Source organism: Furipterus horrens, unplaced genomic scaffold, assembly GCF_987537825.1.
Source record: "Furipterus horrens unplaced genomic scaffold, mFurHor1.1.pri manual_scaffold_5, whole genome shotgun sequence".
NCBI lineage: Eukaryota > Metazoa > Chordata > Mammalia > Chiroptera > Furipteridae > Furipterus > Furipterus horrens.
This window is the reverse complement of record NW_028327175.1, coordinates 47,743,932-47,765,150: the sequence shown is the minus strand read 5'-3', so window position 1 is coordinate 47,765,150 and position 21,219 is coordinate 47,743,932. Positions and strand designations below refer to the sequence as shown.

At 41.2% G+C, this 21,219-nt stretch overlaps 1 protein-coding gene and 1 pseudogene across 1 annotated transcript in view; both read right to left on the bottom strand.

Moving 5' to 3' along the window:
* Positions 1 to 19,370, bottom strand: part of SV2C (synaptic vesicle glycoprotein 2C) — a 142,930-nt gene extending 123,560 nt beyond the window's left edge. The window contains exon 1 of the mRNA XM_090278963.1: positions 18,695 to 19,370. Coding sequence (XP_090135089.1) covers positions 18,695 to 19,274 — 580 coding nt within the window. The 5' untranslated portion in view covers positions 19,275 to 19,370. The remainder of the gene's footprint in view (positions 1 to 18,694) is intronic.
* On the bottom strand, positions 9,775 to 11,657 carry LOC150008546 (WW domain-binding protein 11 pseudogene; annotated as a pseudogene).
* Positions 19,371 to 21,219: the final 1,849 nt, after the last annotated feature.

Sequence of the window (21,219 nt, the reverse complement as noted above, 5' to 3'; positions counted from 1 at the left end):
TAACAGAACCGAGTAACAGGTTTAATCTAAAACTGAAGAACCAAGTAATAAGACCCCACCACTTTCTTGTTTCTGTCCTGAATTTTATATAGTCATTAAAATGGCACTATACACAAGGAATATACTTGGCCTAACTTTACAAAGCAAGCCAATTTCCCAAGCAAACTTACATGTCTATTCTTTTTTAAAAACACCTTTATTGAGATATAATTCACATGCTATCCAATTCTCCCATTTAAGATATGAAATTCAATGATTTTTAGTGTATTCACAGATATGTGCAACTGCCTCAACAATCATTTTAGAACATTTCATCACCTCAAAAAGAAACCTTTCTGCTCAGCAAAAGAAAACATCAGCAAAATGAAAAGGAAACCAACCATATGGGAAAACATATTTGCCAATGACATCACAGACAGGGGACTGATTTCCAAAATATATAAAGAGCTGATACGACTCAACATCAAGAAAACAAACAACCCAATTAAAAAATGGGCAAGGGACCTGAACAAACACTTCTCCGAAGAGGACATACAGAAGGTCCATAGACACATGAAAAAATGCTCAACATCATTAGCCATCAGGGAGATGCAAATAAAAACCACAATGAGATACCACCTTACACCAGTCAGAATGGCCATCATCAACAAATCAACAAGCAACAAGTGCTGGCGAGGATGTGGAGAAACGGGAACCCTACTGCACTGTTGGTGGGAATGCAGACTGGTGCAGCCACTATGGAGAACAGTATGGAATTACCTCAAAAGATTAAAAATGGAACTGCCTTTTGAACCAGCGACTCCACTACTAGGATTATACCCGAAGAATCTTGAAACACCAATTCAAAAGAACTTATGCACTCCTATGTTCATAGCAGCACTGTTTACAATAGCTAAGTGCTGGAAACAACCTAAGTGCCCATCTGTAGATGAGTGGATCAAAAAACTGTGGTACATTTACACAATGGAATACTATGTAGCAGAAAGAAAGAAGGAACTCCTACCATTTGCAACAACATGGATGGAACTAGAGAGAATTATGCTTAGTGAAATAAGCCAGGCAAAGAAAGAAAAATACCATATGATATCACCTAATACAGGAAACTAAAGAACAACACAAACAAAGGAACTAAATAGAACAAAGAGCAGAATAGCAGTCAATAGGGGGGAGGGGAGAGGGAGAGAAGGGGGATAAGTAAGGGAAGGGTTTAATTAAAGAGCCTGTATAAAAGACTCATGGACATAGACAACGGGGAGGGATATGATTGCGGGAGAGGGGGTGGGCTGGGTGGGGGAGAGAAATTGGGGGAAAAGGGGACAACTGTAATTGAAAAACCAAAATAAAAAAAAAAAAAAAAGAAACCCCAAACCCTTTACTTGTCACCTTGCCCCATCCTCTCATCAGCCCTAAACGACAACTAACCTACTTTCTGTCTCTATAGATTTGCCTTTTCTGGACATTTCATACACACACACACACAACATATATATGTGGATCATATAATATGTGAACTTTTGTAACTGGCTTATTTCACTTAACATAATATCTTCACGGTTCATCAGGTTGTGGCATGTGCTTCATTCCTTTCTTTTTTTTTCAATACGCAGCTTTTACTGCATATTTAAAATATCACAGAGAAGTCTGAGGAATCATTCAACATCTTGCTGTTACTGAAGCTGGATGACTTAGAGCTTATTCATCAGCCTGCTAAGCTCTTCCTTTCTCAGAAACATAGATACCATCCAAACATTTTTCTGATATCCTTGTTTTTAACTATTGTGGCTTGCTGAATTAAAGCAGCTAAATTTGATGCAAGTTCAATGTCATTTCCTTCAAGAATTAACTCATCCTTCTGGGCTTTCATTCATTTCTATTGTCAAGTAGTATAATATTCCATTATATGCATACACAAAATTTTATTTATTCATTCATCAGTTTATAGACATTTGGGTTCATCCACCTTTTAGCTATTATCAGTAATGTTGCTATAAACATTCATTTATACATTTTTGTATCGACTTTGGTTTTCACTTCTCTTGGGTATGTACTTAGGAGGAGAATTGCTGCATTATATGATAAGTCTATGATTAACCATGTGAGGAACTGCCCGACTTTGTCCCAAAGTGGCTGCACCATTTTATATTACCACTAGCAAGGTATTAGGGTTCCCATTTCTCCAAATACTTGCCAACAGTTATTATTAACTCACTTTTTGATTCTAGCCATCCAGTGGTGTGAAACAAGGTCTCATCTGGTTTTGATTTGCATTTTCCTATAACTGATAATGTTGAAAGTATTTTCATGTGCTTATTGATCATTTGGAAATCTTAGGAGAAATGTCTATTTAAGTCCTTTGCTCATTTTTAAATTGGTTTCTTTGTCTTTTTTTTAGTGTTCTTTATATATGCTGGATACAAGTCCCTTATCAGACAGATGACTTGAAAATATTTTCTCCAGTTCTGTGGGTTGTCTTTTCCCTTTATTGATGGTGTACTTTGAAGCACAAATATTTTAAATTTTGATAAAGTCTAATTTATATTTTTATTCCATTTCTTGTGTTTTGGTGTCATAGCTAAGAATCCTTTGTCAAATCAAAGGTCATAAAGGTTTTGTTTTCTTCAAAGAGTTCTTTAGTTTTACCTCTTTGATCCATTCTGAGTTAATCTTTATATATTGTGTGAGGAATGGGTCCAGTTTCATTCTTTTCCCTGCAGCTCTCCAGTTGTCCCTGCACCATTTGTTGAAAAGACTATTCTTTCCACTTTGGGTGGTTCTGGCACCCTCGTTGAAATCAATTAACCTTGAATGTACATTTATTTATGGACTTAGAATTCTATATCTAACCTTGTGAGGAGGTTTCTTAACAATTAAAAACAGAACTATCATATGATACAGCACTCCCACTTCTGGGTGTATGCCTCCAAAATTGAAATCAGACCCTAAGAGACAGCTGCACTCCCATGATCAGTGCAGCATTATTTACAATATCAGAGACATGGCACCACTTAAATGCCCATTGACGGATGAATGGATGTTTTAAAATGTGATATATACATACAAGGCATTGTGCTGTCACTCTGAGAAAACAGGATCTGGGATCCCACATACCCTGCAAGGCACAGCAGGAGTCTGCGGGAGCCACCATCACATGCCTGGGTCCCCACATTACAAATTTAGTGTGCCCAGTGTGTGGAGTGGAGCAGGGTTATAGGAGCCTTCTTCACTGATCCAGCAGAAGCCTAGGGGACAAAATTGTAGTGTGTGGTTATAGAGGACCCTCAGGTGGAGTCAGCTCACCCCCAGAGAGTGGTTAACTGGGAGCTACCTTTCCCTTTCTACACATCTGCCCTGGGGAGTTCTGTACTATTTATCATCGCTACTTGAATGCTTAAATGTGAACATTTCAACAAAGTTTACTTTATTGTTACATTCAGAGGTACCAGTAAATGACAGTGTTTTCAATTTGGAAAAATAAATAAAATGAGATAGCAGCATCTAACCCTGTCTTCTTCTTGTTTGCCAATTTATCTCCCATATATGCTCTGGCTGTGATTATTGGCACAGAATGATGCAGAAGTACTAGATAATGGCTACAAATCTGCAATTTTCCCCTTGCAGAAGATGATTAGTATTTTTTCAGCTGCTCCAGTGTATGGTATAATTATGTTATTAGATGCATTATTCCCAACAAATATAGCGCACTACCTTATAACCAATTTTTAAACACTGATTTGTTTCCTTCCCTTTAAAAATATACATTAAAACTCAATTGGACCATTAATCCAACATCTGTCCTTTCCACTCTCTGAAACAGTTTTCTCATTGCCACAGCCAATGTCCTCTACCTCCTCTGTCCTGAAATCCTCTCTGCTCTTGGCCTCTGGACAGCTGAGACTTTTCCTACTTTTCCAATCATTTATTTTATGACTTTTCTCCTCTCTCCCCTTAAAGTGGTCACTAAAGATCTGAATTGGCCCCCCTCTTCCTATGTTTTCCCCTTCAACATGCCATCCTCTCCTGTGGGCTCTGTATCTCTATCAAAAGACGTCTCCAATGCCTATCTCTACATCTAGTTTCCCTATCAAGCCCCAGAACCCACTTCCAAATTCCCTCCTGGATCATTTCCCCTAAGCATTCTGCTTGGCACCTCAAACTCAACAAAAAATTCATTGTGCACCACTTACCACCCAGGCTCTGTGCTATGTCCTAAGGGTAGTCTGTGAATAAGACCTTCAGTTCTTGTGCTTACGGATGTAACTAAACTCATCTTCCTTCATGTGCACTGACTATCTCCACCTCCTGACCCATCCCAGAACTGCAATCTCTACTTAAGGCACTGCTACCCAGTACAACACCTGGGCATGAAGTCTCAGTGCCCTGTATCTTCCTCTTCCCTGCTCCCATTGCTATCTGTTGTGAAGGACAAAGATTCTCTCCTCTCTTTGCCAGTCCCTCTGCCTCAGCCTCAGTCAGGCTCTCTCCACCTGTAGGCTGGACCATTCAAGTGCAAATGAAGCTTAACTGTATGCCAGCTTTCTCCTCTCCAATCCATTCCAAACACAGCAGTCTCTCCCAAAGGAGTGTTCACCACATTACCTTTCTGCTCACACATCAGCCATTTCCCACCTGCCCCAGAATAAGCTCATTTAAAGCTCTGCATGAACAGGTTGGGCCACATGCACCTTCCAATTGCTCCCCACCATGTATGTTCCGCTTGAACAGAATGGAACCACACTCCACTCACAATGCTCAGTCTAAGATAGCCATGTCTTTGTGCCTTGGTTCAGCCTGTTCTCTCTCCCAGAAATTCCCTTTCTACACCCCCATCTTGGCAAATCCATCCTTTACCCACAATTCAAAGCCTAGCTCAAATATCACAGGCTTCTGAAGGCTTTAAATTTTTTTTAAATTGATTTTAGAAAGGAAGGGGAAGAGGGAAAGAGAGAGAAAGAGAGATACCTATTGGCCACCTCCCACATTCACCCCAACCGGGGGGATCAAACCGCAACCCAGGTATGTGCCCTGACCGGAAATCAAGCCCACAACCTTCTGGTGTACAGGACAACACCCCAACTAACTGACCCACCTCGCTAGGGCATCTGAAGACTTTTTAAATCCACACCTTCTTCAGACAGACTTAATCTAAGTCCTCTGGTTCCCAAACCATTTGATTGACATGCATCTTGTTGCATAGGTTTAGTCTGGTTGATCTTTTTATTTGTCACAAAACAGAGGGCAGTGTCCTGCACCAGCTCGGTAAGAATTTGATGACTGCATGGATGGATGATCTCTGCTGGTGTTCTTTCTGTGTGAGAACTGCTAAATTTTAAAGGTGGCATTTCACAAAGACATCCATAATCTATTAATTGGAAAAATAAATAGATAATTAAATAAACAGAGGGCACCAAGAAGCCACCCATCTCTTATATATAATCTGCTCCTATTTGGGTGGATATGTCTACAGCTGAATTGATTTCCACAGCAGGCCTTTCTTTCTGTGAGCAGTTTGGTTAAAGCTTTCAGTTTTCTGTAAGTTCTTTTAGCACAGCATACTTTAATAGTTCTGATTTAACTAGATTCTGCTGAGAAAACTAAGCTACTCTTAGAAAGGCCATTTAATTTCATTAGATAAAAAGAAAAAAAAAATCAAAGGAGTCAAATTATAATTTTATCATCACAACAATGGCACTGAGAAACTATTCCCAACAAAGCAGTCACACTGTGCCTTGCACATCTGGGGTCCATTCTGGGATGTGTAGCTGTAAATGCGGTCAGGGACCATGATGTCCCCCCCCCCCCCCCCACCGTGTAGGAGAAAGACCAGCGTAAAGAAGTCAATACCCATTTCAGTGGAGAAAAAACCAAATGTGCATCCCTCATCTGTTGATAAGAGATCTACATTTTTGGAAAGAAAACCTTTCTTCAAAAATGGTGCATAAATCTCCCTTGTAATCCATGTTACTGTATATTGGTGATAAGGAAAACACTAAACACTCCAACTTTCATTATAACCCCCCATTGTATAAAATCATAATATCATTTATAACCTTCACTATCACAATTGTTGGGAATGTTGCTGACTCTTGGCTGATGGCGCCTAAGACAGTGCTACTCAATGTGGGTTCATAGCCACCAGCATCAGATCCCCTGGGAGCTTGTTAGAGGAAGGCTCACAGGCCACTCCAGGTCTGCATTCTCAGGTGACTTGTTGGCACATTTGTCTCAGAAGCACTGGTCTCGATCACAGTGTTTCTGAAATTTCCCTGTGAATAAGAATCACTTGGATCCTGGCCAGTGTGGCTTGGCTGGTTGGAGTGTAGTCCAACACACCAGAAGGTCATGGGTTCAATTCCCATTCAAAGCACATACCTAGGTTGTGGTTTGGTTCCCAGTCAAGGTACGTACAGAAGGCAACCGATCAATGTTTCTCTTTCACATTCATGTTTCCTTCTCCCTCCCTCTCTCTCTAAAATCAATAAATATCTCCTCAGGCAAGAATTATTTTATTTATTTATTTTTTTATTTTGGTTTTTCAATTACAGTTGTCCCCTTCTCCCCCAATTTCTCTCCCCCACCCAACCCAAGAATTATTTTAAATGCCACCTGCTTAAAAGTAAAAAGAAGCACTTGGTATTACATGCGCGTGCGCACACACACACACACACACACACACATACATATGGTTTCTCAGGCCTGTCCACTAGCATTGATTCAGGAAGTCTGAATTGGATGTGATTTTGATTATATAAGATAATCAAATTAATATGATTGATATGATGCCTGACAAACAAAAGGCAAAGAAATGTCCCCCTCCTGTTATCCCCACTGCTGGTGGGATAGCCAGAGTTAGCAAATAGAAACACACAATGCTCAGTTGAATTTGAATGTCAGATAAACAAATATTTTAATATAAGTATATCCCAAATATTACAAGACATACTTATATTAAAATATTCTTCATTGTCAGAACATGGAGGCAGCTAGAATGCACACCTTGACTTTTGGTAAATGCTAATCAACCTGGCCATGGACTTAGCAGTTCCCAAAGAATATGTCGATAGACTGAACCTGTTTCCAGGAAAAATGGTAATGGACTTAGCCTGATTTGTTAACTAACCTGGGGGGGGGGGCGCGTGAAGCAATGAGATGTAAATGACCTACTGAATATGTTGATAAGCAAACTCACCCTTACCGAAAGGTGTGTTTCGCAAGTATAAAAAAAGGGTGCCTGCAGAAGTGTGGGTGGCTATTCCTACGGGCCCATGAGGAGGACCGGGAGTCATCTTTCCCTCCCTTCCCTTGCTCCTATGGGCCCTTCAGTCTGTCCAGGAGTTGCCTCTCCTCTTCACCCACTTCCCCCTTCCTTTGGTCCCTCAATAAACCAGTTATTTGCTTCCACAGCGGTCTCTGGGTGATTTCTCAGAGCAGGGCTGCCCTGACATTCATTCATTAGTTATCTCAAATACAAGCTTATTTGGGCATCTTGTAATTTATCTGGCAATTCTAACTACTCTGATTTTGGAATATATGGGGGAGAGGAGTGGATGGCAGATAAGATTGGAAAAATAGCTTCATCCTAGATTGTGGTGAGCTTTGAACACCATTCTAAGAAGTTGAAACCAATCTATATACTAACTAGCACAGGTTTTGAGCAGGGACATGATGTGATGTGGACCCCCTATTCCTCCCCCCACCCCCCAGGAATGATCAGAAGAGCAATCAATGGCAAGTAGGCTACAGGGACAAGAGTCTCCATCCCAAAGACCCTTTAGGAAGAGGGTCCGGAGGATAAAAGGATCATAGTCATGGCCAGTTAAAATTCCCAGACCTTAAGTTCATTTTGTATGAATCCTAAACTCTTAAACCGCTTACACATACCCCACTCTGACTGTTAAAATCATTTAAGCCAGCTACTTGACTTTTCTTTTTTAAGCAATAACTAGTGCACAGCTACGCTCTTGCCTTATTTACAGTTATTTGTAATTGGAGAAAAATGATATATAGTAACACACCAAAAGCCAAACTTCCAATGGCCTTCCAATGCCTACTCTGCCAGAACCTTGAACTCAGTTTCTGGACAACCCAATACCTGGTACAAAGCCCCAGTTGTAAAGCCAAGCAGCTCTCAGTTCCTTCTCATAGTCTATTTGCTCTTACTTAACATAATTCTTAACAATCCTAACTACCTGGTTTCTTAAACCACAGCACAGGGACATCAGGGGGTGGGTTAGAGGCAGTTAAGATGGCAGCAGTGACCAGATGATAGAAAGGGGTAAAGAAAAAACTAAGTATTATATAGAGAATCAAAATGGATACCCTGCACCAGCAAGAAGCATTTAAACATTATGGAAGTGAATTCATACTTTTTAATCTAATGATTATCTGCCTCCAAGTGAACTAAAATGGCCAACAAGATGTTTTAGGGTATATGTTTGTTCCCCTCTGATTTTTAAGTAGCATAATTCTTCCACACCCAAATCTCTCCCTCTAGTCTGGAATATTCCCTGGGAATCATGCAGTCCACAATCGTCATCGTCAGCAGCCGTCCGTCTCGAGAGACGATGGTGTAGCTTCTTAAGAGTCTATCTGCACCGCCGAGAATGGTTGTGCAGTCCAACTCGGGAGTGACACGGTATCTGTCTCCTCCCGTGTTGAATCGACATCTTGCGATGACGCTGGAGTGTCCTCTCCAGTGAAGCTGAAGCTACAGAGCCTGGGCAGGGTGATATGGAGGGTCTGCTGTTGCCCATGCAGCAGACCCCCCCTCTCTTCGCAGCTGAAGGATCCAAGGGAAAGACGGAGTCAATACAGCTTGGCTTCAGGTGCGCCGCAGGAGTTGCCGGTGTTGACTACAACGTCAAACCGCCTTAGGGACTCCGGCTCCGGATTTTCTGTTGGGGTTTACTCCCTTAGCCTTTCCCCTGAAGAGGTATGCCGCAAGGCAGCGGAGGTTTTTTGGAATCAGAGTTTTCCTTCTCTGATGTGCCCTGACTGGAAGATCGAACCAGCGACACTTAGCTCGCAGGCCGACGCTCAATCCACTGAGCCAAACCAGCCAGGGTACAGTCCACAATAGCCTTATACAAAAGACCATTACTCGGGAACCCTTGAGGAAGAAAAATAGGGGAGCAGCTGCTAATGGCAGAGAACAGACCCCCAATTCCTGTGAAGCTGCAAGAAACAGGTCAGAAAAGGCAGCTCTGTTATTACATTTGGGCGGGGGTGGTAGAGGGGGGGGGCAAAACACTTATTTATTTATTCTATGAAACACTCAAAGTTAAGGTCAATGGAAAATAATGGTAATCAAAGAATTATACATTTTCTTCCCACACATCTCACTTTGTATTAGGAAATGATGTTGTGATCCATTTCACTACACTATTATAAAATATTTACAAGAAAATATTAAAAATAAACACAAAAGGCAAGATGCAGCAAAAAGAAACAGTCCTGAAATCTATACTTCAATGCCCATTGCACACAAGAGTCTCAAAATAGGTGAGCAAAGAACTGAAGGGGGAAGAAAGGATATGAAAACGGTGGCATGGAAGGGAATGGATGGTAGCAGAAGTGCTTCAGTAACCAACCTATTCTGAGTGAAATACTCTCCTTATAGGCAGCGAATTCTGAACACGGCTCAACTGTAAGGTGTTCCTTCAAATGACACTAGAAAATACTCAGACAGTGGAAGTAGCTCTTTGGCCTAAGTTTCCCATGAGCCTCTTTCTCCACGAACCAATGATGTGAAACAGAAGTGTGTCCGGGCACCAGTTGTCACAGCAGCCCTTCCCTCTCTTTCATAAAAGCTTCATACACATCATCCTTAGTTTGTACCGAGATGGGAGCACATGGACCAGATTCGGGGGACCAAATTTGGCAAGAGGCACAGCAGAATAACCCTCTGACTTTCTTAGGCGAGCAGCAGTAGCCCCTTTATTCTCCCCATGGACCCTCGGTGCATCGGGCATAAATCAAGTGATTTGCGGCTTGCCACTGATGGCTGCAGTGGCTTCCTTCTCAGTGGTGGCTGCTCGTTTCCTCAGCCTGGGCCACTGAATCCAAGTGGGCGGAGCACTTAAAACTCCTGGGTTTATCAAGGGAGCCGGTGGGAAAAGTCCAGGTGGGACAGGTCCGAGTGGAGGCAGCATAGGTGGGCACATCGTGCCAAGATGAGGTGGAGGGATACCTGGAGGTGCATGGGGAGGTAGCCTTGGTGGGGTTCCAGAGTAGGAGGGCCAGGAGGCAGACCTGGAGGTGGGCCTTGGGGAGGGCCAGGGGGTTGGTCTGGTGGTGGTCCTGAGGAAAAAGTCTCAGTAAGGGTCCTCAGAGACCTGGCATTGGAGGTGGTCTCAGCAATGGAGGCGCTCCTGGAGGTGGTCCAGGTGGCCATAACAATGGAACAGGGGGTGGTCCCAGAGGAGGTGGTCCTGGCATGGGAGGTGCTTATATCTGAGAAGGGAGAACAGGGCTACATAACATTTCTTCATGTCACTGACAAGGGGGAAGATCTAGGGCAAAGCCCACTTTCCAGCCATAAATTTGCAATACTTGAGGTTTTCTGCCAGGGGGCAAATGAGGAACATCACGTCCAAGAAGAGAAAGAATAGAAACTACCTGAGTTGGAGATCCATAGACTAAGTTCTTCTTAAGGATAGATGATGGCTGAGCACCAGAAGTGAAATGTCCTGGATCCAGATGTTGGAAGGATCAGGCAGCACATCTGGCAAAGGAAACTCTCCGCTTCCACATGCTGAGTGTTCATGACAATATCAAAATATTGACTAAGTTGAGACCTCTTCTGTTCATTTTCTACTTCTAGTTTTCTCAGTTCTTTGTAAATATCTGGATTCTCTTTTTCATAGAGTGTAAGATACGTTCCAAGGTTTCACGCAGCTTTTTACACTTGTCTTTCAGAGCCTTCTCATTTAACTCTGGCTGTTGCACTGGGTTAAACTCAATTTCCCAATTTCTTCATATCCTAATCATCTGTCTGGGATCCTTCATCTTCAAAATCACAGCTCGTACCATCATGCACTATTTTTTGTTCTTTAATTCACTCTCTGGACTTCTTTTCAGGCTTGGTCTGTAGGGTTCATAAATTTTCCACTCTTGGTGGATGATAATAGCTCTCTGTCCTGTGTCAACAATCTGTATGGTTTACTAGTTCATTAAAAAGAAGAAGAAGAAGAAGAAGAATCCTGGCTGCTGTGGCTTAATGGATTGAGCATCAGCCTGTGAACCAAGAGTCGCTGGTTCGATTCCCAGTCAGGGCCCATGCATGGGTTGCATGCCAGGTCCCCAGTTGGGGGTGCGTGAGAGACAACCACACATTGATGTTTCTTTCCCTCTCTTTCTCATTTCCCCTCTCTCTAAAAACAAATAAATAAATAATTTTTTTTTTAAAAAGAAAGGAAACAGTATCAACATAAGAATGTCCAAACACTTCTGCTGGGCTCCGGAACAGCAAACAGTTGGGAGGAGATGATTCTCAGCCTCTTTGACTTCATAGGGGTCTTGGCCTCTGCTCCAGGTAAGCTATCGAGCAACCTTGTCTTGAAACCTCACGCCCCTCCCTGTTAACACATTTTTAATTGTACCGGATTCACCCCCAGTTCCAGCATCTCCTCAAACACAGGAAACAGGTGAACTCCATCCATCATCCATCTCTGAAGACAGCTGGGAGTAACCCTTCACCTCCGAAAGGACTTCCTCCTAATGGTTTCTTTCTTTCCTTTTTGTATTGTGTTCACACTTATATAACATAAAATTTGATACATGCTACAACATGAGTGAACCTTGCTGGGTGAAATAAACGGGATACAAAAAAAAAAAAAAAAAAAAGAGATTAGAATTACCGAGGGCTGTGGGGAGAGGAAATAGGGAGTTGCTGCTTAATAGTTACAGAGTTTCTGTTTGCAGGGTTGAAAAATGTGGAAAGAGATGTTGGTGATGGTTGCACAACATTATGAATGTAATTAAAGCCAGTCAATCGTACACCTGAAATTAGTTAAAATTTAATTGAAGATAAGAACTATACCTAAGGACCACTTTTACTCTCCTCTCACAATCTTAAAGGCCAATAAGACATTTCTAAGTTTAAGGTAAGAATGTTAGTTAGCAAATATGTGGCTTAGGAATACTTACTTTAGTAATTTATTAGACTAATTCCTCAAACTGAGTGTAATCAGTTTCCCACTTTGAAGCCGTATGCAGGAAGCTTAGGTCCTTTAAAAGCACCTGTTAGATGAGAATGTTGAGACGTTCGATTTCACACAAAGGGTGCAAGTCCACCTTAATGTAGGAAATTCAAACCTATGTCTGTATTATTTGTATTTGACTTGCTCTAGTTATCAGATGATTAATAGTCCAGATTGCCTTATTTATCCAAAGTCCACAATTAACAAATTCTCCAAACTGACAACACATCATCCAATTCTCAGTGAATTCAGGGAGAGTCCCAGACTGAGAGGACACATAGGGCAGTACTGCCCATGGACCAAGAGTCCTCACCCAGGGGTCTTCCAGCACTTAGGGAGATAGGGATTCCACCATGCAAGAATCAGCCTTCAGGTTCAAAGCTGTATTGTGGAGAATCTCCCAGTGACCCTCCAGGTGGCAGAAAGGCATCTATTACCCCATTCTTTAACCCAGAACACTACTTATGGCAAGTTTCAGGAATGCGGCTCAGAGTTCTATTCACTTCTGTCCTGTGAAAATTGATTGCAGGCTCTTTGGATGGAGACATCTTTACAGGCTACTTGGCTCAACTCTATTTTGATGTCAGACACCTTTCTCCTCTAAGGAGAAGGGAGGGGGAAGACCAGAAGAAGCAAGATGCAGGAATATGAGTATAATGGTGAGGAATTACTGAGTCATCTTCTCCAATTTGGCAATAATGAATCCAAATGAGATTTTGCTGGTGTTGGTGGACAGGATGTTCTCTAGAAGCAAATAGCCTTCTAATTCCAATTAGGATCACTGTGACAGCCGAGAGGCTTACCAGAGCCAGAGGGCACACCCACTGCAGAGAGTAAGCTGCCCTCTGTGATAACAAAGCAGACGAGCAGGACCACAGGATTGGGCAGCTTACAGAGCTGCTGATCCCAAAACCTGCAGTGAGCACTTTAGGGTCTTAACACCGAGAGAACGCTTGGATGCCAAAGGATCAAAATCTTGGACAAAAGCTAAAAAAGGAAAAATTTGCCTCACTTTTTGTTATTAGCTTGGAACACTGGTCTACCTGGTAGCACTGGGCAGGGGTGATACACACACTGAAAAGACTGGCTCTGTGCACAGTGGACAAGTCACTGCACTTGGCCTCCAATCTCGTGGCAAAGGATAGTCAATGAGACTAAAAAAAGGGGATCTTAGAAACTTGAACCTTTTTTTTTTTAAACAGACAGCTAGAGATAAAGCAGCTAGAAATCTCACAGAATATCTCTTCTCTTGTTAATACCTAAAGAAATAAAGGAGCACATGGAGGGATGAAGAAAGAGAAATTAGGTAGAATGGTTTAGGTCATATTCATCCAGGTTAGCCTTTAAGGAAACTGGCCTCTCTATAAGTGGCAAGTGGAGAATGGGGACAGTGGGTTGAACAGTGAGTGAATTCTGTATGTTCTAAAAAATTCCACCGCTCAGATAAAAACTATAGAAAGAGAGGTTAAAAGGCATGTGTAAGGCCTAGAACAGATTTTTTTCCTGTTTCATTTGCTATTATATCCTTAGAGTCTGAAAGTGCTTGTCACATAGTAGGTGTTCAATAGATTTTTGTTGCATGAACATTATAGCTGTCAATGGAAATACAGTAATTGCAGAGTCTGACTTGATATGACTGATAGCAGAGTATTGAGTAAAATGAAAATCACTGCTCTATTTCTAGACAAAACTGTCCCCAGCCATGGTGAACCTCCCTTTATTCTTTACAAAGTTCAGTTGTCTGACATCTTTAACATCTCCCTGGAATGGCATTCTCCCTCTTATCTGCCTGGGGAATTCTTATTAATCCCTCAAAACCCTGTTTAAATGTAGCTTCCTAAATAAATTTTTACCAATCCCCAAATGCAAATCTAGTGGTTCCTTTCTCTGCAAATAGAGCACTGAGTTCAATATTTGTCATAGAAAAAACACCTTGTTCTACTAATTAAAAAAGTTCCTGGGTGACAAAGATCACAACATACCCACTGGAATATCTCCTAACACACCTTTCCAGGTATTTGGCTCACAGTTGGTGCTCATCGAATGCTCGTGGAATGCCATTTTTCATAACATCATTCACTTTCTAGCTTATGGTAATCTAGCTTTGTCCCAACTATGCTACTAAAACTCCTGTGCAGAATATTACCAAGGCATGTGGAAATTAGGTGTTACAGTTGATATTTGCCTTGCAAAAAGATAACAGAAACACATAGAGGATAGTTATTATAGTAGTCCCTCGCTATATCGCGGTTCACTTATCACGGTCTCACTGTATCGTGGGATTTTTAAAAGTATTATATTTAATTATTTATCGCAGATTTTTTTGCTATATCACGGGATTTTGCAGTACTGTATATGTATGTTGTTAAAGTTACATAGGCTTAAGAGTGTAGAATATGTTTAAGAACATAAGTAGTGTTTATAAAAGTGTGGAAAAGGTTAATAAGGGAGTGGGAAAGGTTAATAAGGGACTAGGAACGTTTATAAGTGTGTGGGAAGGGTTTATAAAGCCTTAAAATATATATAAATACTAAAATAAACGTAAGGTTCCTACTTCACGGATTTTCACCTATCGCGGGGTGTCTAGAACATAATACCTGCGATAAGTAAGGGAATACTATATTTAGCTTGGGTTTAGTTATCAAGTATACTTTGGTTTAGAGTATATTGTTTTCCACCTCTTTTGTACTGGTCAATATTTGGCCATGATAATGTTTTAAGTGCTAAATATTATTAAAGCCTTGTAACTCCCAGCGAGAAAGCCTTTGAACAAATAATAATGAGGTTCCTGCTTCACTAGGTGGGTCTTAGGAGGACCCAGGCCACTGAGCAAGAAGCCAGCCCCTCTAACGGAAGAACACCAGGGAAAAACAGCCGGTGAAGTGCTTATTCTGTTCTGATGGGCGAGAGCTGGAGTGGGATTGAGCCTGGTCACAGCTTGACCTCCTTCCTGAGAACTCAATGCCCCCCACCCACCCAACAACTCTGGGACAGGAGCTAAGATGTGGTCGGAGGGGGCCTGCTCACACAGCATGCACTGTAAGGCACAGTGCTGTAAGGTCACAGCAATCAGGAGAATGCCTGATGCCTGAGAAAACCCTGCCACGTGATGGGGGCTGGGAATCAGAGACCACATTGTCACTTCGCTCAATGCACAGACTCCTCCCTTTAATAACTTCCTAGCCTTGATCCTTGTGTTCCTCTTAAGAGCTATTTGCAGTAGCCAACAGCTTCTTAAATCAGACCTGAGAGACCCATTACAGCCTTTACTACAAGACTGCAACGCCTAAGAATTACACATCCCTTCCTTCTTACGTCAACTTCCACACCTCCCCTCTCTCCCAGATGCTCCCCCTTCTATGGCTTCTCCTTCTCAGTCTCCTTAATGAGATCTTCACCACTGGACCCTAAATAGTATTTAGCAGGAAACGACCCTCTCCCCAGTTAAGGTCATTGGCAGGTTCATCTTAAATGAAAGGGCTCCCAGCCGCTGGGTGCGTCAGCCCAAATGGGACGTAGCCCATTGCACATTCCCCTTCAGATATCCCCAAAACTCTCAAAGTGAGAAGTCCAGAACTAACCCTTCCATCTTTCTCCCTCATACTAAAACCTCTATTCTGCATGACCTAGTTGATGAATTGCCTTCCCCTCTTTAACTGCCCTTCCTCCCCGTTCTGAACTCCTCAGTGCCTTAATCTTTGCCAACTGTACCCCTGGACAGCTCTGCAACCCACACCCTCTCCACTGCCTCAGTCATGTCCCTCCCACTTCTGTGGTGTCCCTGCTGGAAGTTTCCTTATTAACACTTTTTTTTTTTTTTTTTTTTTTTTTTTACGGCTATGGGTACTTGCTTCCTTGTACTAGTAATCCACAGATATTTGTGATTTTTCATACCCGACCATAACTTCCTTGGATACAGAAACCTTGTCTTTTTCTGTCCTCTTATCCTCTGTAGTAACACTGTGCTTTGCACAGAGTAAGTGCTCAGTAAATAGACTTTAGCAATATACGATGAATTATCTTAAAAGTGACTGCACTTTTTCCCCCAAAGAGCAGCTCATTAGACAATTAAATATTCTCTTCCCAGCCCAATGAACAACGTTACAGATGCAGACAGACCACACACACAGACACATGCACACATGGTATGCCCTTAGCTATGTTTAAGATAATCTTGTAGGACACACAAGGAAATCTATCTCCCAAATAATAAAAGCATAAATTGGTTCTTATGTTGTTTCTTGCCTGCTTTGGGGAAAATGACACAATGCTTAGTAACAAATGAGAAATTATTTTGCAAATCTATATCCTCGAAATGCCACCAAACATGGGTCATGCATCTTTCCTTCCTGCATTTTGATCCCATTGCTCTGACTTAGTGTGGTAATTATATTACAAAGCTATTATTTGATGAAATGAAAATGACAAAACAATTTAAATGCTTGTCTAAAAAGGACCCGGTTAGTTTATAATTATAAGTGAAATTACAATGGCAAAATAATTGAAATGCAAGTCTGGAAGGCACACTTACAAAACCATTAAGATGCTTCTGTTGAGGACTCACAACATTGAGTGAAACTGTATACTTTTGGGGACACATTTTTAATTCACTAAAGCTGGCAACATTTATAGAGAAATGAAAATATCTGTGTTCCAGTAATTTCACAGCATTATCTACACTCCTGAAGGCCACCTGGAGCTGTGTAACCTCATCAGAGTTGATAGATTTATAGGAGAGTCAAATAAGAACCATGTGCCTTATTGTGCTTCCATTCAGCACTGGGGAGATAAAGGCACAAAGGCAAGCTCAGCTTAGATTTTTCTGAAATGTGACCAATAAAACATAAAAAGATTATGTATTCTATCCTTAAGCCTGCAATTATTAAAATATTTGTGTAGATGTATTTCTAAGGATCTAGCTTCTTAAAACATTCTGCTGACATATTCTTTTAACAAAATCTTGATAACTGTTTTGATGCCCAGGCTTACAGTGGGTATACTTGCTCACTAAAGGAAAAAAAATACAGTGATAGATATAAAACAGACATGCTGAAATATCATTTAGACAAGTGACTAAGGACCCTGCTTTGAACCATGTTATGCATTTTGATGTTTGAACACCCAAATGTGTCTACTAGCAAAAACCATACAAAATATGCCCCCCCACCCTGTTCCCCACACAGCCTGCTATCATGGACCCAGCTCTTTCAAAGAAACACATGCTAGAAATGGGTCACATGAAAAGAAGAACTGTTAAAGGAATACGACGTAAATGCTTTTCTTATTCATGACTATCTCTCTTGTGTTGTCATAGAGCAGATTAGGAAATGATCTTTGATTTTTACAGAGAAAACCTTTCAGCACCTATGATTATAACATTACTTAATAAATTAGCAAGGTTTCTACAAAAAGAGTTATATATTTTTGTTTTTCAAGCTTTAGTTTAAAAAAGTCCCTTGGAAATAGAGATGATAGGTATTCTTTCTCTCTTTTACAGACTCTGAAACACGTAAAGATTCAATATGCACATAAACTTGTTCTCTGAGGTATGCTTAGCAAAACGTGCCATGTGTTTGAAATAGACTCTTAAGTTGTTAGGGATATTCACTGTGTGCACATTTTTCTGCCTTCTTATATTCACTGCACAAGGCAAATAAGTGGAAGTACTAACTACAGCTTTATAACAATATGAAACTTGAGTGCATGGCAACTTTATAACAAAATCTGCTTTCTGGATATTTTATAGGGAGGTCATATTATTTCTAATACATATCATGGAAAAATTAATATAATTTGAAATAGATTTTTAAATCCTATGTGAAAATGAAGTTTTTCCAATTTAGGCACAAATGTATGAGCTTTGAAAAAGATAGAAAAAGTCATTCAGAGAATAATCTATAAATACGGCTAATTGAAAAAAAATTAACAACATACACATAGATTACTGGAACAATAAAAATTAGCAAGGTACCAAAGTATTAAAACCATATTATACATAACACTTGAAATTTGGAATTTTAAAATCACATTTGCCAGAATTCCATAGAATTAACCTCTGTATTTAGAAAACTGTCAAATAAGTTTCATATAACAGCTTTATTAACTTCCAAGGGCATATCTTTGGAAGTTAATAAAAGATAAATCAATGTAACATTTATAATACTGTAAGTTAAAATCTATGGCTCTAACTTGCTTTGAAATGCACGAAAATATAGGTTGGATTGATGAGTGGATAGATAGGTGACAAAGAAAATACAGTAATTGGAGTATGAAAAAAAAAGAAAATATAGTAAATGTTTAACTATAGAATCTAAGTGGTGGTTAGATAGGGGCATCATTGACCATTTTTCTTAAATTCTTTAAAATGTTTAAATTTTTCATAATAAAGTGTTGGAAAAAATACAGTGCTCTAGATGAAATGTATTTATTCTACTTGTTAACTGTGCTTAAGAAATAAACCAGTTTCAGCATTTGTCTCTCTGGCACGATGCACTCACCTAACCATCCGGATCCTGAGTTTGGGATGCACAGGTCTGTCTCAGCGCTGGGCAGCACAAAGCCAACAACAAATACCTCCACGCCGTCTGCCATGAGGGCCATGCCCAGGACAAAGAAAAGGGTCCACTGGAAACGGCCATGACCACACTCTTGGATTATCAGCTCATACTGCTGAGCTAGCTCTTCCTCGTCAGCTTTCCTCTCCGACTCCAGCTCCTGTCGGTCCTTGTATTCATCGCCCTTGGTCTGTCCTATCGACACGATGCTGTCTTTCCCTTGGTTCGTACTGGGGATGCCCTGATACTCCCCTTCATAGATCTCATCATCTTCATCATGACCCTCAGTAGCTTCACTGGAGCCTTCATCATCATTGGCCTCTCCACCATAGGTTTCTCCGGGTGGGTAATAGTCATCGTCCTCTTCTTCGTCTTGGAACCGACTGTAGGACCTCTGGGTGTATTCATCCTGGGCACGGTCCACTGCTTGATTCACCTTCTTTACTGTTTGTTTCTTCACCTCTTTGGCGATGTCCTTGGCACCCTTCACCAGTGAAGTCCTATCCTTGTAAGAGTCTTCCATCTTATCTCAACTGATGGCCAATGAGAAGATGGGGATTTTTCACAGACTTTGGTCAGCGGTTCAACCCTGACAGCATCATCCACTTTGGGTTCAAAACAGAACTGCAAAAACAAGAAAAACCGCAGGAGTTATTTATTATTCCTTTCTATGTCTTTTTCACCATTAATTTTGTGATGTCTTTTCACAGCCCCTGCAGACTAAAACACAGTCTTAGCATTTCCTTTCTTTGATATCTCTGTAAACATGCACAATGGATGCTGGTTCTCTCAAGTGTGATCAGCACTTCAAGTATCTGGGGTCTTTGCTGTTATTATTATTGTTTTGTTTTTAAGGAATTCTGACCCCTATGTAACTTTGCATACAATGCACAGGCATTCCCCTGAGAATAAAATAGGACATCTGTCACCTTTAAAAGCATGGCCAATACATTTTGAAAGTGCTACAAAGATAAAACCTGATGGAGAAAAGTAATATAGGGTGCTCGCACACACATACACAAACTACAAAGGCAAAACCAGAGTATGAGAACAATCCTATCTGACCTTATTTCCCCACATTGAAAAAACAAAAAAGCAGGCAAGCAGCCCTATATGCAGTGCTATATATGTACATTTGTAAAATGTATTTCCTTCTACTTTCATTGCATTTCCTTCCTGTAAATGATAAGAGACTCGCATAACACCCATAACTGACACCTAGTATTTTCCCCTAGTATAGCAATCGTGTCTGTATGGAATTGGCAGAGTTCATCAAGTGATTTCACAGATGCCTTTGATAATCATTGAATTAGAACATTTGGCTTGTTTAGTGGGGCTTCTGGCCTTTCAAACACCACCCCCAGGACAGCAGGGACAGGTAAGCTACCTGTGACGTCCCTCCACAACCCCTCCCTGCAGTACTCAAGGCTTTGTCTCTACTTTCTTACATCTCTGGAAAGCCCCCTCCCACACACCCACATACCCTCCCTCCCACTTTGTCCCACGGCTGTCTGGGAGGCCCGAGTCAGCAGTCTGCCCTGACCCACCATTTGGTTTTCTTTCTCATTGACAGCCCTCCAGGTCTTTGCTTATTACAGTTGGGCTGACCTCATGGTAACTGACCTTTCACTTGTCCACTGAGCTACCTCCTTTGGTGGCCCAAGGGAGCCAACATCAGGCTCACCCTTGTACATAGATGATACAAAGGTGAAAAAGTCCTTCTCTCCCATCTTAATCCCCAAGACCTATGCGGTGGCAGCATCCCAAACATTGATTTATGTAATGGTCATTTCTGTTTTTTCCTTTAGTACCGAGTATGAAATACTTGGTAAGTGGCTATTACAAAATACATTTAAACTGCTTATTCAGACATCACAAACACACCCAACAACAGACACAAAGATGTTTGTTTATAAATGGACCATGCGTCATTACCACTGAATACCTACAAGTGCTCTGCAGGCAAAACAGAAGGAGGCTCTGCACACACCTGTTTTGGAAGACGACAAAATGAAATGAAAATAAACATGATTACAAGGCTTTTTGTGCAATGTCTTAATAAAGGATTTTCCTTTTCGTTCTCCTTTTTCTTTCTTTTTGGGAGCTGAGAGGCAGGGGAAGAGACAGATGAGAGGATCTGTGAGGAGAATCAGAAAAAATGGGAAGGCAGTGAGAAAAGAGGGTGAAGATGGAGTGTGCAGAAGCTCAAGAAGGAGGCAAGAAAAAAGAGGAGAACGATAAACAATGTTGGAGGAGATATTTCCTACTTTAAAAATTGAAAGCAAAATTAAAACATTTCACACAATAAAGGAAGCCAACTGCTCTACTGCCCATAAATGGACAACCCTGTCAGACACTGCACACCAGCTGCTTCCTGTGCACCAGAGCTCTGTAAACACCGTGGAGAGATGTCCAATGTCCGGCGGGCGTGAGAACAGGGCCAGAGCCACCACAAGGCGCCACCCTGG